A 14,855-nucleotide genomic window follows, 5' to 3' on the forward strand; every position below is an offset into this window, starting at 1 on the left:
TAATCAGAGAAAAGCTCAGTCAACGAGTTGATCGCCACGCCCTCTTCCCCACCCAGTGAACCCAGTAAAGGGCTTGGGGAATAGATGTGTCAAAGGGGAAGAAGGCGCTTCCCTGGGTCAGGAAGCAAGGTATGCGCAGAGCCAGGTGCACCTTCCTCTCCAAACGGGCCTGCCTCGCCCTCTCAGCATCCTGCCTCTTCCTGCCCTGACTAGGCTCTTCTCTCCCTCCTCCTTCTCCCATCCCACCCTCTCTTCAGAAAGTTTCCACGTCTTCCCTCCAGAGCACGGAGTGGGGGAATTTAAGGGGGAGTGTCAGGAAATCAGCGCTCAACCTTCGCTCCTAGACTAGAGAGCCCCCTCCCCCCGGCGCCAACGTGGACAGGACCCCTCCCGCCAGGAGACACGCGCGACCCCTGCTGTGCCCCTCGAGCTCAGCCGGTGACGTCGGCAGAGGGGCCGAGGAAGGGGGAATCAAGGAAGCTCGGCGCTAGCAGTGGTTGAGTGACTCCCCTCCCTGCACTTCCCCCGTCCCCCCCCTCCGCCCCAGGCTCCTCTCGGCCCTCTGGCCTCAACACCTAAAGGGCAGGGATGGATGCTTCGGAGCTCACCTAGCCTCCAATTTTGCCCCCCAGCCCTCTGTCCAGAAATTCGGAGCAAGCCTCCCTGCAGCTGCGTGGGACACTGCAAAAAAACTGGGTAAAAGCCCCAAGTACTAAAGTCGTGGCGGCCCCGCCCCACCCCACAATCCCACCCATTCCCTCCAAAGACGTGGCTGTTTCCTCCGGATTCCTTCCGCCTAGAGACTAGATCCTCTAACCAATCCTTTACGCTGAAGGAGGAAGGGGGCGGGGCTTATTCCACCCCTCTCTTGGGGTTGGGGGGAACCCATCTTGCACTGCACGTGCTATTCGCGCCTGCGGCCTAGCTTCCCGGCGTGTTGCCGGGTAGTGTTGCAGTGGCGGGGGCGGGGCCTATTTCCTGGAAGCTGGCGCTCTAGCGCTACGCGTGGCAGCCACTGCAGTATTTGGAGAGGCGGCGGGCTTCTTGCGCGTGCGCAAAACGATCCCAGGCGCGGCCCCGCTCTTTTTTTCTCAGCTCTAATTCTCGCCAGCGGATCGAAGGCTTTTTCTTCAGGCTTTTTTCTGGGCTGTAGCTGGGCACCAGCTCCCTAAGCCCCCCATCCTCCATCTTGGAAATCTTGCCCGGAGTGTCCGTTTCTCTCGCGATTGCTCCGGGCTTCTCCTGTATCACTTTAAGGTTTTTCAAAGTGTTTCTTTCACAGCTTGTCCCACCTAGCCAGGTAGGTCCACGACGAACGACCCATGAAGCAGGCATTCATTAAACACCCGCTGTGAGTGGTAGGCGCTGGAGATAATGAATCCAAACCGTTGGGCTCTTAAATGCCTGCTGTGAGCCTGGTTTTGGTTTTTTGTCTTTCGGGTTAGGCACTTAAGTACTTATTGTTTGATTGGCAGGCATCTGGCATCCTTAGGCCGATCCTTGGGGATGGCCCTCCATTCATCCCTGTTTGCTAATCCTATGTGACTCCCCATGTCTACTTACGGGAGAGCGCCCATCTTCTGGGTGTCCATCAGTTATCCCTAACATGCTGCGGGCAGTCCCTGGTCCACGACTCGCCCACTTTTCCTGGCCATTCATTCTGGTGATACCCTGATGTCCTTTCCCTAGTCGATGTTACAAGCCTAGTGACGAGAGCCAGGATGACCCAGGTTCAGATCCCGACTCTGACACCTACTTTGTGACCCCTGATAGGGCAGGAAACATAGCAAGAGATCTTGGGGTTTACGGGCTAGATTTATTTCTTAAGGACCTTGCTACAAACCCAGATCACTCTGGCTCTCGCTCGTTGGCCTACGGTATGTCCCAGGCCACACCCAACTTAGTCAGGATTTGGGTACTTATTGACTCAGAGTGAATGAAAATAGGAGTTCTTTATGGTTCCCCTCTCGGTTTTATTTTATTTTATTTTTTTTTTGTTAAAGAGGCCATTCTTTGTCTCATTTTTTACCCAGCCTTAATCACTGAATGGGCCTTGCCTCAGGCAAACTGAAACCTAAAATTCTTAGCTTTTTTTAAAAAGCCAAAGTCTTCCACTGCCTCTGAGGCCATCTCTAGCCCTTCTGATGTCTGATATCTGGCTACTGAACTGGGATGGCTCTGAAGGAGAAAGTGAGGCTGGTGACTTAGCACAGCCCTACTTCATTTAAATCCAATTCACTTACAAGTCGTGGCATCACCTCACGTCAAGAACTAAGGACAAACTACAAACCTTGATAATTGAATTTTCTAGGCAATTTTAAGACTTAGAGGTTGCAAAGGAGGGGCATGATTAGAAGGTATATCAGTGAAATCACAGGTCTCCAAGCCCCATCCCTCTTACCCTCTCATCTGTGGAACTTTCCTGCCACCACCCTTTGGGTTTACCGGGTTTGTTCTAGAACCTAGGTGTTAACCTTGACTTACTCTTCCTCATCACATACATAGATGCCAAAAAATCCATTTCTACTTCTACAGCATGTCTAGCAAACAACACCTCCCTAATCACATGTCTACCATCTTCACTGAGACCCTCTTCCACTCTTTTGGATTGTTTCAGTGGCCTCCCAATATCTCCTTGCCTCAAGTATCCCCATATCTAATATATCCTTTACAGAGCTGCCAAAATGATTTCAAGCCCATATCTGACCATGAGTAATCTCCAGTGGTTCCTTTTTGCTTTTAAGATAAAATATAACCTCTTTCTCAGTCTGGTTCCAACTTTTCAGTCCCTTAATACATTGGGCCTGCCCACCTCCCCATCCTTCTAGCCAGACTGGCCATTCCTCATGCCTGGAATGCACTCTCCTCCTCACCTTAGAGAATCCTGTACTTCCTTCAGCACAGATCAAGGACCATCTTCTATATGAAGCCTTAACAGTTCCTCCCAAATACCTTGTAGTTATTCTGTATATATTCTGTTGATCCTTAAAGTTGTACAAAATCTCCCTACACGCAAGCAAGGTTTGTTTTTCTTGTTGTCTTTGTTATTCCAAAATCTAACACAGTGCCTAGCACACAGTTGGTGCTTAGTAAATGCTTGTGGATTGAATTCTCTGTTGGTGACATAGTGTGTAACATACTGGTAGCCACTATATTTTTTTGCTATGTCCTTTGAATGACCTTCATCTCTTTAAGGACTAGTAGTCCCTCGACCATCTGAAAAATATTTGGGTTTTTGTGTGTTTTTAAGATGAGCTTTTGTTTCAGGGAAAAGCTTGGGATCATTAAATTTCTCAAAGGCAATCCAGTCTGTTTCTCCTCTTCCCATTCAGTTCTGGTCCAGGTCATTGTCTTTCCTCATTGTCCACCCAAGATACTAATAAGTCATCTCTATGGGTTGTCTATTTACCTGTAGCCCATGAAACAAAGATGCTCTGGATATGCAAATATATACAATGAATGTAGCCCCTTCTGTTTTGACATTTTAGTGAGTGTTAGTTGCTATGGAGACTCAGGATAGGAAGTAACCATGGCAACCAAGCATATTTTTACCCAGAGATAACGGAGCCCCTGATTTTTGAACATGGAGTTAGAATAGGATGATGGAAAGAAGGATTCAAAGGAGTCATCTTGGATGAACCAAAGGAAGGGGAAGGGGTGGAAAAGAGTGTTAGCCTGATGTGTCCCACCCCCATATAGCCTGTCCCCTCTCACCCTTCCCTCAAATCCCCAGACATTCACAGATTTTTGCTAAGCCAGTGGCTATCAGAATTGAGAGGCTAAGCTAATTTCTGTGGCTTAGAAATAATTGAGCTTGGGCAGTGATACAAGACAGAAGTTACTGAAGGTTCATCCAAGCCAAGCATCTGACCCCTTTTTTCCCCTTTCCCCCATTCTTGAGGGCAGGGACTGTCACTTTTCTATTTGTGTCGCCAGCACTTAGCCGAATGCTTTGCACATAGTAAGTGCTTAATAAGTGCTTTAGTCATTCATCCAGGGTCTAGCGAACCCAGCCCTATTATCATCATCCCCATTTTACAGAACAATAGACTGATTCTTAGAGAGCATATTGAGATACTAGTAGAAGTGAGGTCTCTGCTTCTCTGATTGATTAGATTCTGTTTTTCTGGCTAGAGATTCAGGGTTCTTGCAACTGCACCCACCCCAAGTGGGGTGCATTGTTTTAGTAAACGTTCCGAGTACATAGTTTGGTGTAATGCTACCTAACTCAGAAATGGTGGTCGGAGCCTCAGGGGTAAGACCCCTGTCGCCCCATCTTGAATGGTTGGGAGACCCCGTATGCCTTTTGTTCCTATAGGGGAGAAAAATCCGTAGTGTGATGTGAGATCTGGGCTGTGGCCACGCCCCCAAGCCCCCACAAGAGCAAAGCTGGGGGCGGAGCGGGTGGGCGACAGCTAGGGGGTCTGCGGCGTCTGCAGAGGCGGTGGTGTCTGCAGAGGCAGAGGTGCGGCTGCTGCAGAGGCAGCGGGAGCAGAGACAGCGGTGCGGGCAGCTGTGGTTGGCAGCGCGGCGGCGGATCTTTTTGCTGTGGCTGAGACAGACCCGCAGCTCGGGTAGCCCGCAGTCGGTGTAGTCGGTAGGGCGGTGAGAGGCATCGCGTGGTGGGCAGAAACTGGTGTCTGGGGCAAGGAGGGAGGAGAAATCATGGGGGGGTGTCCCCGCCAGGCATCTGTAAGGAGCGGGCGGACAGTTTGGGTAGTGCCTGGTAGGGTAACTTGGAGGGGTAGCCGCGGGCGGCGGGGGGCCAGTCTCGGATGACTGGCAGCCAGGTGGTCTGTCGCAGACACCCGTCCTCCCGGCAGCCTCCTCCCGGGCTAGGTGCCCATATATTGGGTGCTCGGCAGCTGCAGAATAAAGCGTTGGCCGCGCTGTTTTTTTGTTGGTTCCCCCCTCCCAGGCAGACTCTTTCGAACATGACGGCTTCTTCGGTCACTGAATGTCTAGAGCTCCAGCTGCTCGAGATCGAAATGTTGTATTCCATGTTTCCGAACAAAGGAGAAGTCCGTCTTGAGGATGCGAATGCCCTGAGACGCGTGAAGTCCTACCTGAAAAATCCAAACGGACCTCTGCCCCCCAGAATTGGGTTTGTAGTTATGGTCTTTACGGATTATAAGGTAAGCATTAGTGCTTCAGTGAAATGCGGGTAGAATGAGTTTTAAAAATCTGTATTTTTGAAAAGTATTTCCAAGCTTAGAGACACACCTCTTTTTATTAGTAGGTTTTTTATAGATTTTTCTGTTTCTTACATGACCATAGTATCAGAAATATCGACACAACTGATCTAAACATTGAAAAAGTCCGCGTAGGTTAGAGACATCTCATATTTCATTTCTTGAGTCCGGCTTAATCTTTGTAATTTTGGTAAGTTGACTTAACCTCCTTGTAGTTAACTATGTATATTGTTTTCTTGACTCTTCTTACTTCACTCTGCATCAATTCTTACTGATTTTTCTGTTTCGTATTCTTTTTTGTATTTCTTTGTATTCACACACTTCAAGTCTCACAGCACAGTAATATTCTATTACACACATGTGCCACAATTTGTTTAGCCATTCCCCAATTGATGGCATCTTTGTTTTCAATTCTTACTTAGCACAAAAAGTGCTCCAATAAATATTTGGAAGTGATGGGGGACTTTTTTCATATCGTTGGTTTCCTTAGGGTAAAAGCTCAAGAATGGAGCCCTAGGCTCAAAATGACAATTTAATAATTTTATTTGCTTTACAATATAATTGGATATTGGAAATATAATTGCTTTCCAAAATGATTCTACCATTTCAGAGCTCCTTGGCAGTGTATTAGTGTGTTTCTCTTTCCACAATACTCAAAATTTTTTGTCATTTTTGCCAATTTACAGGATGTGCAATAAAACCTCAGGTTTGTTTGATTTCTTTTTCTCTTGTCATTAGTGATCTGCATCATTTTTTTTATGTGGTTATGAATACAATTTTTCTTTTCAGGACTGTTCATATCCTTGGACAATTTCTCTATTGTGGAATATCTATTAGTCATATATGTGTGTATGCATATTAAATATGTATGTGAATTTATATATGTGTATGTATTTTATATTTTTAAAATTGTATTTTGAATACCAAACCCTTTTCAAAGAAATTTGATACAGAGATTTTTTTTCTCCCATTTGACCACTTCCCTTCTTATCAGAGATGCATTAATGTTGTCTACAGAAAATATTCAGTTTCAAGTTTCCCTCTTCTGTTGTAAACAAATGATTATATCCATTTCTTTTACTTGAATCTTTTTTTAAGGTATCTCTGTTCTTACTGGCTGTCTTCCCCTCACCTCTAATTCTCCCTTCCTGCCTTTCAGCTAATCCTGTTCCTTAGGGTTTTTTCCCCCTTGTTTTAAAATTTTTATTATATATTGATTTTTAACATTCTTTTTAAAAATTTCTTTAGTTTTTTATTCTCTCCTACCTCCTCCCCCCCATTGAGAAGGCAAGAAATGTGATATCAGTTGGAAGTGTGAAATCATGCAAAACATATTTCCACATTAGCCATGTTGCAAAAAAAAAAAAAGCAAGAAAAATGAAGAAAGTAAGAAAATTATACTTCAATTTGCACTCAAAGTTCATGGTTCTCTCTGGAGGGGGAATGGCATTTTTTACCATGAATCCTTTGTAATTGTCTTGTATCATTAAAATTGATAAGAATAGGTAAATCTTTCACAGTTGAGCATCATTACAATAGTGATACCATAGTCTCCTGTTTCTGTTAACTTTGCATTGGTCTCCCCAGGTTTTCTCTGAAATCACCCCCCCTCTTTATTTCTTATAGCACAGTAGTATTCCATCATAATCATGTACCACAGCTTGTTCAGCCATTCCCCAGTTGATGGCCGTCCCTACAATTTCCACTTCTTTGCCCCCACAAAACATGTTGATATAAATATTTTTGTACACATAGGGCCTTTTCTTTTTCTTTTAATCTCTGGGGGTTACAGACCTAGTATTGCAGTGGTATGGCAGGATCAAAAGGTATTGCGCACAATTTGAGAGACCTGTGGGCATAGTTCCAAATTGTTCTCCAGAATGGTTAGACCAGTTCTCAACGTTAGCAACAGTGTATGGGGTGTACCTATTTTTCCACATAGCCTCTAGCATTTGTCATTTCACTTCTGTAATCAGTAGTGATACAGAACATTTTTTCATATGACCACCAATAGCTTTGGTTTCTTCTGAAAAGTGACTGTTCATACCCTTTGGCCATTTATCAGTTGGGGAATGGCTCTTATTTTTATAAATTTGATTAAGTTCCCCATACATTTGAGAAACAAGGCCTTAATCTGAGAAAATTGCTCCAAAATTTTTTTATACTACTTAATTGTCTATGGTACTTCTTAGCAAAATGTAGTTTTCCTGCTTATCTTTTTTAATTAGGTCTTTTTTTTTTTGCTTTTGTTTTGTCTGAGATCATGATTGCTACCACTGTCTTATTTTATTTCAGCTGAAGCATAATAGATTCTTCTCCAGCCCCTTATTTTAACTTTGTGTGTGTCTCTCTGTTTCAAGTGTGTCTCTTACATAGAACATATTGTTGGATTCTGGTTTCTAATCCATTCTGCTATCTGCTTCCGTTTTGTGGGTGAGTTCATCCCATTCACATTCACAGTTATGATTACTAACTGTGTATTTCTCTCCATCCTATTTCCTTCTGTTTATCCTTCTCTCTTCCTTTTTTACCCTATCCCTCCTCAAAAGTCTGTTTTGCTTCTGACCATTGCTTCCTTTAATCCCCTCCCTCATAATACTCCCTTCCCCATCTCTTAGCCCCTTTCCCTGCAACTTCCCTGTTGGGTAAGATAAATTTCTATACCCAACTGAGTGTGTATATGTATTCTTCCCTCTTTGCACCAATTCACATGTCAGTGAGATTCAAGCATTGCCCACTCCCACCCCTATTTTCCCCTTCACTGCAAAAATTCTTCCTTGCACGCTCTTCTGTGTTACAGTTTTCCTCATTATTCCTCTCTCCCTTCCCCCTTCTTGTAGTGGATCCCTCTTTCTCTCCATTACTTTTTGATATCATCCCAAAATAATTGTGCCCTTTCTCTATGTAGATCCTTCTAACTGCCCTAATAATGATAAAGTTATTAGGAATGATATGTATTATCTTCCCATATAGGAATACAAATAGTCTAACCTTGCTGAGTTCCTTATGATTTCTTTTTCATGTTTGCCTTTTTATGTTTCTCTTGAGTTTTGTGTTTGAATGTCACATTTTCTATTCAGCTGTGGTCTTTTCATCAGGAATGCTTGAAAGTTCTTTGTTTCATTAAATAGCCATTTTTTCCCCTGAAGGATTATACTATGTTTTGCTGGGTTATAATCTTAGCTCCTTTGCCTTCTGGAATATCATATTCCAAGCCTTCTACTCCTTTAAACTGATAACTCTTGTGTGATCCTGATTAGCTTAGAAATTTGGCTATAATATTCCAGGAATAATAGTATTCCTGGCTATAATACTGATTTGGGGATTTCTTTCAGGATGTGATAGGTAGATTCTTTCCATTTCTTTTTTACCCTCTGGTTTTAGATATCAGGTCAGTTTTCCTTTATAATTTCTTGAAATATGATATCTAGGTTTTGTTTTTTATCATAGCTCTCGGGTAATTCTTAAATTATCTCTCCTCAATCTATTTCCTAGGTCAGTTTTTCCAATAAGATATTTCACATTTTCTTCTAATTTTTTCATTCTCTTTACTTTGTTTTATTATTTTTTGATGTCTTGTGGAGTCATTAGCTTCCACTAGCCCAATTTCCATTTTTAAGGAATTATTTTCTTCAGTCTTTCTGAACCTCCTTTTCCATTTGGCTAATTCTACTTGAGTAGTTTTTTCTTCATGAATTTTTGTGCTTCTTTCACCAAGCTTTTAATTCTTGTTTCATGATTTTCTTGCATTATTTTCATTTCCCCCCACTTTTTCCTCTTCCACTCTTACCTCTGTTTTAAACTTTCAAGAATTCTTGTCGAGCTTCTGTCAAATTAACATTTTTCTTTAAGGCTTTTTTTTTGGTAGCTTTTTTCGGGTTATTGTTTCCTTTTGAATTTGTGTCTCTTTTTTGTTGTTTGCTCGTTTTTCTAGCCTTTTCATTTATTGGCTTTGGAGAGGCACCATCCCAAGCTTCAGGCTTTTTCATGGTGCTATTTTTAGAGCTAGTTCTTAGGGATCTTCAAGTTTTCTGTGCTTCCAAGGTGGTGGGATCCAGAAACAGGCATGGTCACTCCCTTCCTGGTCTGCCTTCTGGTCCTTACCCAAAAACAGCCCCTGCTCTCCTGTAACTGCAAATGCTAGGTTTCTCTTGGGCCTAGATCTGTGACCAAGTACCCTGCTGTGCTGCAGCTATAAATACTAGTATTCTTCTCTGCCTTGGAACTACAGCTAGGGTCTCTGCTCCCTTGTGACAGAGTGCAAGGGCTCTTCCCTGCCCTGGAACTGTGAGGTTGCTGCCTTGACTCTGTTATCTTGGCTTTGCCCCGCTCCTGTTCCTTAGTTCTTAAATTTTTTTTTTTGGTGCCTCTTTCCAAAAGGGATTTGTCTCACTGTCTTCATTATCCATCTTCCCTTTCTGTTTTTTCTGGAAGCCATATTTCTCCCTATGTTGATGTTTTCTCTATTGATTTAATTTTTTATGTTTAAGGTCTTTGAGTTTTCCTCTTTCTGAAATCTTTGATACTTTCAGTTTTTCTCCCTCATTCTCCTTATCACTCACTTCCTGACTCCCTCCCCTCTGATTGTGGTTTTCCTTGGGACTGGATCTCAAAGCATTTCAGCCTCCTCCCACACTGTAAAATTCACTTCTACCTTATAACTTCGCCCAGAACCCACAGTGAAGTGTAGAAGTAGGAAACTAAGAAAATTTTGCAAACAGAGAAAATAAATGTAAATATTTTTTAATAATCAGTGTTTAAAAAAGGGCATAACAAACAAGACTTAGGAAATCTAAGTATTCAAATTATTTGTTCTAATTAAACTAAAGCTTAAGGATGCAATATTTTGCATATTCTGCCAAGTATCTGCAGAATATGCAAAGTACCTAGGCCTAAGCTTTGTTCTCAGTGAGATATAAGGTACCCTCCATCTCTAGCCTGCTCCTATACATTCAAGGACTACAAGTCCATTCATGGGGGTGGTTCTTCTTCTAATGAACATTGAAACACCTCTGTTGTAATAATAACTCACATTTATTTATATAATATTCTAAGGTTGGCAGGGTACTTTCCTCACAACATTTTTTGAGGTAGGCATTATATATTCGTGGGCTTTAAAAGCTGCTAGAATCAAAAAAAAATTCATTTACTCTCTAGCCATCTTGGTGCTGGACTTAAAGCTTTAAGACTGGTCCTCAGATAAGTTACACCGTATTTCTCTACCTGGTCCTCAGTCAGAGCCTTTCCAGCTGAGTAGGACTACTCTGGGCTGCACTGACAGTATTGAAAAGAAGACATATTATGTCTTCTGAAGGGCGACTTTGACATTTGAATATCCTCTGCTGGAGGGCAGGGACCGACTTATTTTTGATCTTTCTTTCTCCAGTACCTTTTAGCTCATACTTTCTATGTGCCAGAGACAGGGCTCGAATCCAAGACTCTGAGACATCAAAGTCGCCCTCCTATCCAGTACACTATACTGTCTTTAAATATACCTATGCTAACAGCAGTGATAGCTAACATTAAGATAGCACTTTAATAGTTTTTTTTCTGTATTTTAGAACTTTTAAGAAAGGGAAGAGCCATTATTCATGAACTGTGTATTTGATTTTACCTTTTAGGGGGATGTTGAATTGCAGGTTGCCTTTCCTCACAACTATCCAAATGCCAAACTGCAGCTGTTTGGGAGGTCATACTCCCTTGACCGTAAACAGCAGTTGCAGCTCAATCAAGATCTTACTGCTTACATCACAACCTTCGATGCTGGTGAGCTGTGCGTATGTGCGGCCGTCCAGTGGCTGAGGGACAACAGCGGACCCTATTTCCGGAGGAGTAAGCTCTTCTCAGAACCTGTCGTGAAGGTGAAGCCGGTGAAGATCACCTTTCACCGAATGTGGATCTACAGCCACCAGATATGCCGTCCAGAGCTGCGGAAGAGGATCTGGGAGTGTGCCAAACGACTCAATCTGACTGGGTTTTTTCTGACAGGGAAGCCAGGTATAATTTGTGTGGAGGGCCACAAAGATCAGTGTGAGGAATTCTGGCATACAATCAGGTATCCCAATTGGAAGCATATTTCTTGCAAACATGCTGAAACTGTGCAGACAGAAACTAATGGGGATGAGCTGCGCATCTTTCAGACTTTTGAGGAATTGCAGTTTGAGAGCCATGGTAATTTCAGGCATGATTACCACATGGATCTCGGCAAGTTCCTGGAATTCCTCAAAGAGCATCATAGTGAACATATTTTCCAGATGTTGTTTGGCATTGAAAGCAAAAGTACAGTCCACCACTAGAAAATATGTTCACGGAGCAGCATTTGCGATTTCTCAAGTTATTCTTTCCACTAAGAATAAAAACTTGAGCTTAAATGGAATTCATTTTGTGTGTTAGCTGTTGCAGTATTAGAAGCAAGTTTATTTGGTTTTTTCATACCCCTTTTTTTTTATAGAAAAAGAAGTGTGCAGTGAAGACCTATTATTTTTATTAGGAAACTCTTAATGTGGAAAGTCCCTCCACTGATACAAGTCAACAGCTCATCTAACATTTAATCTGAGATGTTTTAAAATTTGCCCATGATCAAAAAACTAGCAGGTTGGAGAGGCAGAATTGAACAGTGGTCTTCCAGACTTCAAGGCCAGCCCTTTAACCACTAGACAGTACTGCCTCTTAGAAATAGTACCCATCATTTAAAGGAATAATGACTTTCTGCCACTTCATGCATTTCTAGCACTAGATTGCTTTGCTTCCTGAGTTGTGGGTCATTAGGCACTCTGTGTAGCCTAGTTTTCTGTTCTCTTTGTATCTGATGTAGCACCAAACACCAGTCCATGCTAGGTACAATGTAGATATGTAGAAATATGTGTTTGTTGATTAGTGTGAACGCCATCAGGCACCCATGGAGACTCTAGGTCACTAGGACCATTGTAAATATTCAGTTTGGGATTGTTGACAGCTCTAGGAAACCACAACCATCACAGGAGATTTGCTGTGCTCTGACCAACTGTAAGGTGGGGAACTTTAGGGCAGGTAAAAAAGATCTGGGGTTCTTAAACTGTTGCAGGAACCTTCTCATTCATGCTAGATCCTGTAAAGTACCTGAGAGTGAGAGCAAGTCCACCCCATCTCATTTTTCCAGGGTGTGGAGCAAGAGGCAGCCCACAGCTGGCAGGAACCTACAGAAGGCTTAGTCTGAGGGCTGCTTCAGCACACAGGTAAACATCAGGTACTCTTACTGGAATGCTGTGTTGGTGAAGTTCTCCATCAAGAGAGATGCAAAATTAGCTCACAGTCTTGAAAGGGATAAAGACAAACAGATAAACAGTAAATGTATTTTAAGTACATCTGAGTAGTATAAAACAAAGCATTTCGAGATTATGGAGAAGAATGGGTCATTTTCTCACAACAGTGATCAGGAAGGCTGTACTAACATCCTAGCTAAAGTAAGTTAAGATTGTGATGGCAAACAAATGAACTAAAAATAACAGCATATATGGGATATAGGCAGATTCTGGCAGAGTTTTATTCCAACTAATTCCCTGGACTGATTATCTCCTTAGTTTAGAATATGGTGCTAATGAGCAGCCCATTGTTGTGAGTTAAATCCTTAAGGACAGTAAGCTTCCTACCCTGTGAACATGGCCATAAGCTGAAATTGTATCTTTGGCCAACTCCTTTTCAAGGATGTATCATTTGTGCAGCAGTAAATCCATGTTAAATATTGTTGATGGCTTAGCCCAGCCTTATACCAGAATGGTGTATGGAAAAGGAGACTGAATTTTGAGTCAGAAGACCTAGTTTTGAATCCTGGGTTTCCTCCTTAATGTTATGTTACCTAAAACTTCCCTGGGATTCAGTTTCCTCATCCATAAAATTATGTCAGTCTCTACTAGAGGTTCTTAACCTTCTTTATGTCATGGACCATTCTGGTGAAGCCTTCTCAGAATAAATTTTTTAATGAATAAAATATAATATATGGAACTATAAAGGAAATCAATTATATTGAAATAGTTATCAAAATATTTTTTGAAAACACATTCACAGATACTTGGTTAAAGAACTTCTGGGTTAGTTGATCTAGCTCATCTAACTCTAAATCCTAAAATCTTCTGACCATTTAGGAAGTGGAGGAGGGGGAGAGGGAATGCTTGTTTTAAGTGTCATGTCTTTATACAAAAAGCTGTTCACTTTTTATTAAACTTTCAGATAATCATTTTCCAGGTTTTTTTCTGTAAGTAAAACTACATTTGGTGTAACAAGTGAATTTTTTCATATAGTGTTCTTAAAATATCAGAAGTGTACTTACTACTCTTAAATGTTAAACTTAAATGTACTTGTTTTCTTGTCTATTGAATGGGATATTTGCCATTTACTTGAGATAAGGATTATTATTAGTAAAGAAAAGGTATTTTATCCATTTTCCTCGTAAAATTTGTCTGAATCTCTCCTTTCTCCCCTTCCCTTTTGTAAATGTATTAGTGTATGTGTCATATCTGGCTTCCACTCCCCTCTTCTCCCTCTAAAATGTGACATCCTTGGTAACAGGGACTGCCATTTTTTATCTTTGTATCCCCAGTACAAGTGTATTTAGTAGTAGCTATGGAATAAACGTTGCATTGATTCAAAAATCTACTCTTTTTGTTTCTTTCTGTTGTGTCTTTGCTAGCTTTCCTACATCTCAGTCTGAAAATGAGCGAACTTGTAATTTTTTAGATCAAAAATAAAATGTGTTCTCCTGTAGCAGAATTTCAGAGTTGGACAGGCCTTCGGGCCATCCAGTCCAGTCTGCTCCTGAACCTCCCCGAAGTGGTCCTCCAGCCTTCACATGAAGACCTCCAGTGAGGAGGTGCATCCTACCTCCCAAAGTACCCCATTCCACTTTGGGACGGCGTCGGCTGTTAAGAGGTTTTCTACTTTTGTTGAGGTTAGATCGTTCTCCGCAATTTCCAATTATTATTGCTCTTAGTTCTGTCCTCTCAGGCCAAGGAGAACAAGATTGGTCCCCTTATACGTTGCCTTTCTCATAACTGAAAACAGCTATAAGCTTCTCCCAAAGTCTTTTTTCAGGTTAAGCATCTCCAGTTGGTTCTACTAATTTATTTGGGGGGGGATGAGGCAGTTGGGGTTAAGTGACTTGCCCAGGATCACACAGCTAGTAAGTGTCAAGTGTCTGGTCAGAGGCCAAATTTGAACTCAGGTCCTCCTGACTTCGGGGCTGGTGCTCTTTCTACTGTGCCACCTAGCTACCCCTTCTACTAATTCTTTTTGGGCATATTTTCCTATCCTGGAAGACAATCTTTGTCTTTATCATATGGTATTTAGGAAATAACCCCTCACAAAAGGTCCCCCAAAAAAGCTACCCTCAGTTCAAGGCACTAAGGGGGTCAGCACCCACTCAAGACCATAACTGATGAACTTACACCAGCCAGAGGACATAGTTTGAAAGAAAAGACATTTAATCAAATAGCATAATGAATGGAGTAACAGGAAAGCTATCCCAGTATTCACATGTGCTACCTGTGGAAGGCCCCAACCTCATGTGGTGGTGTTCCCCACCCCCCAGATAACTACTTCAGGTTCAAGGTTCCTTTCTGGATTTGGATCCACTGGACCATTGGTCAAGTACCCCTACCAATGTATTTACTTTTTTATTAGAAAACGTGA

At 42.2% G+C, this 14,855-nt stretch overlaps 2 protein-coding genes across 9 annotated transcripts in view; one reads left to right on the top strand and one right to left on the bottom strand.

Moving 5' to 3' along the window:
- Positions 1–775, bottom strand: part of PGM3 (phosphoglucomutase 3) — a 23,548-nt gene extending 22,773 nt beyond the window's left edge. Inside the window, exon 1 of one of the 3 annotated variants that reach the window (XM_069065066.1) lies at positions 609–775. The gene's annotated coding sequence lies outside the window, so the exon portion shown is untranslated. The remainder of the gene's footprint in view (positions 1–608) is intronic. The other 2 variants (XM_069065064.1, XM_069065065.1) reach the window with 2 other exon arrangements.
- Positions 37–13,823, top strand: RWDD2A (RWD domain containing 2A). 6 transcript variants are annotated; one of them, XM_069065070.1, is made up of 3 exons: positions 37–129; positions 4,919–5,135; positions 10,814–13,823. In XM_069065070.1, the coding sequence occupies exons 2-3, from the start codon at positions 4,935–4,937 to the stop codon at positions 11,486–11,488; spliced, it is 876 nt and encodes a 291-aa protein (XP_068921171.1). In that variant the 5' UTR covers positions 37–129; positions 4,919–4,934; the 3' UTR covers positions 11,489–13,823. The 6 variants fall into 6 exon arrangements, with proteins under 6 accessions (XP_068921171.1, XP_068921172.1, XP_068921169.1 ...); XM_069065071.1 differs by lacking the exon at positions 37–129 and adding an exon at positions 1,108–1,300; XM_069065068.1 differs by lacking the exon at positions 37–129 and adding an exon at positions 4,389–4,605.
- Positions 13,824–14,855: the final 1,032 nt, after the last annotated feature.

The sequence above is a fragment of the Petaurus breviceps genome, unplaced genomic scaffold (assembly GCF_028583685.1).
Source record: "Petaurus breviceps papuanus isolate PSGF00001 unplaced genomic scaffold, PetGlider_PUasm1.0 90667, whole genome shotgun sequence".
NCBI lineage: Eukaryota > Metazoa > Chordata > Mammalia > Diprotodontia > Petauridae > Petaurus > Petaurus breviceps.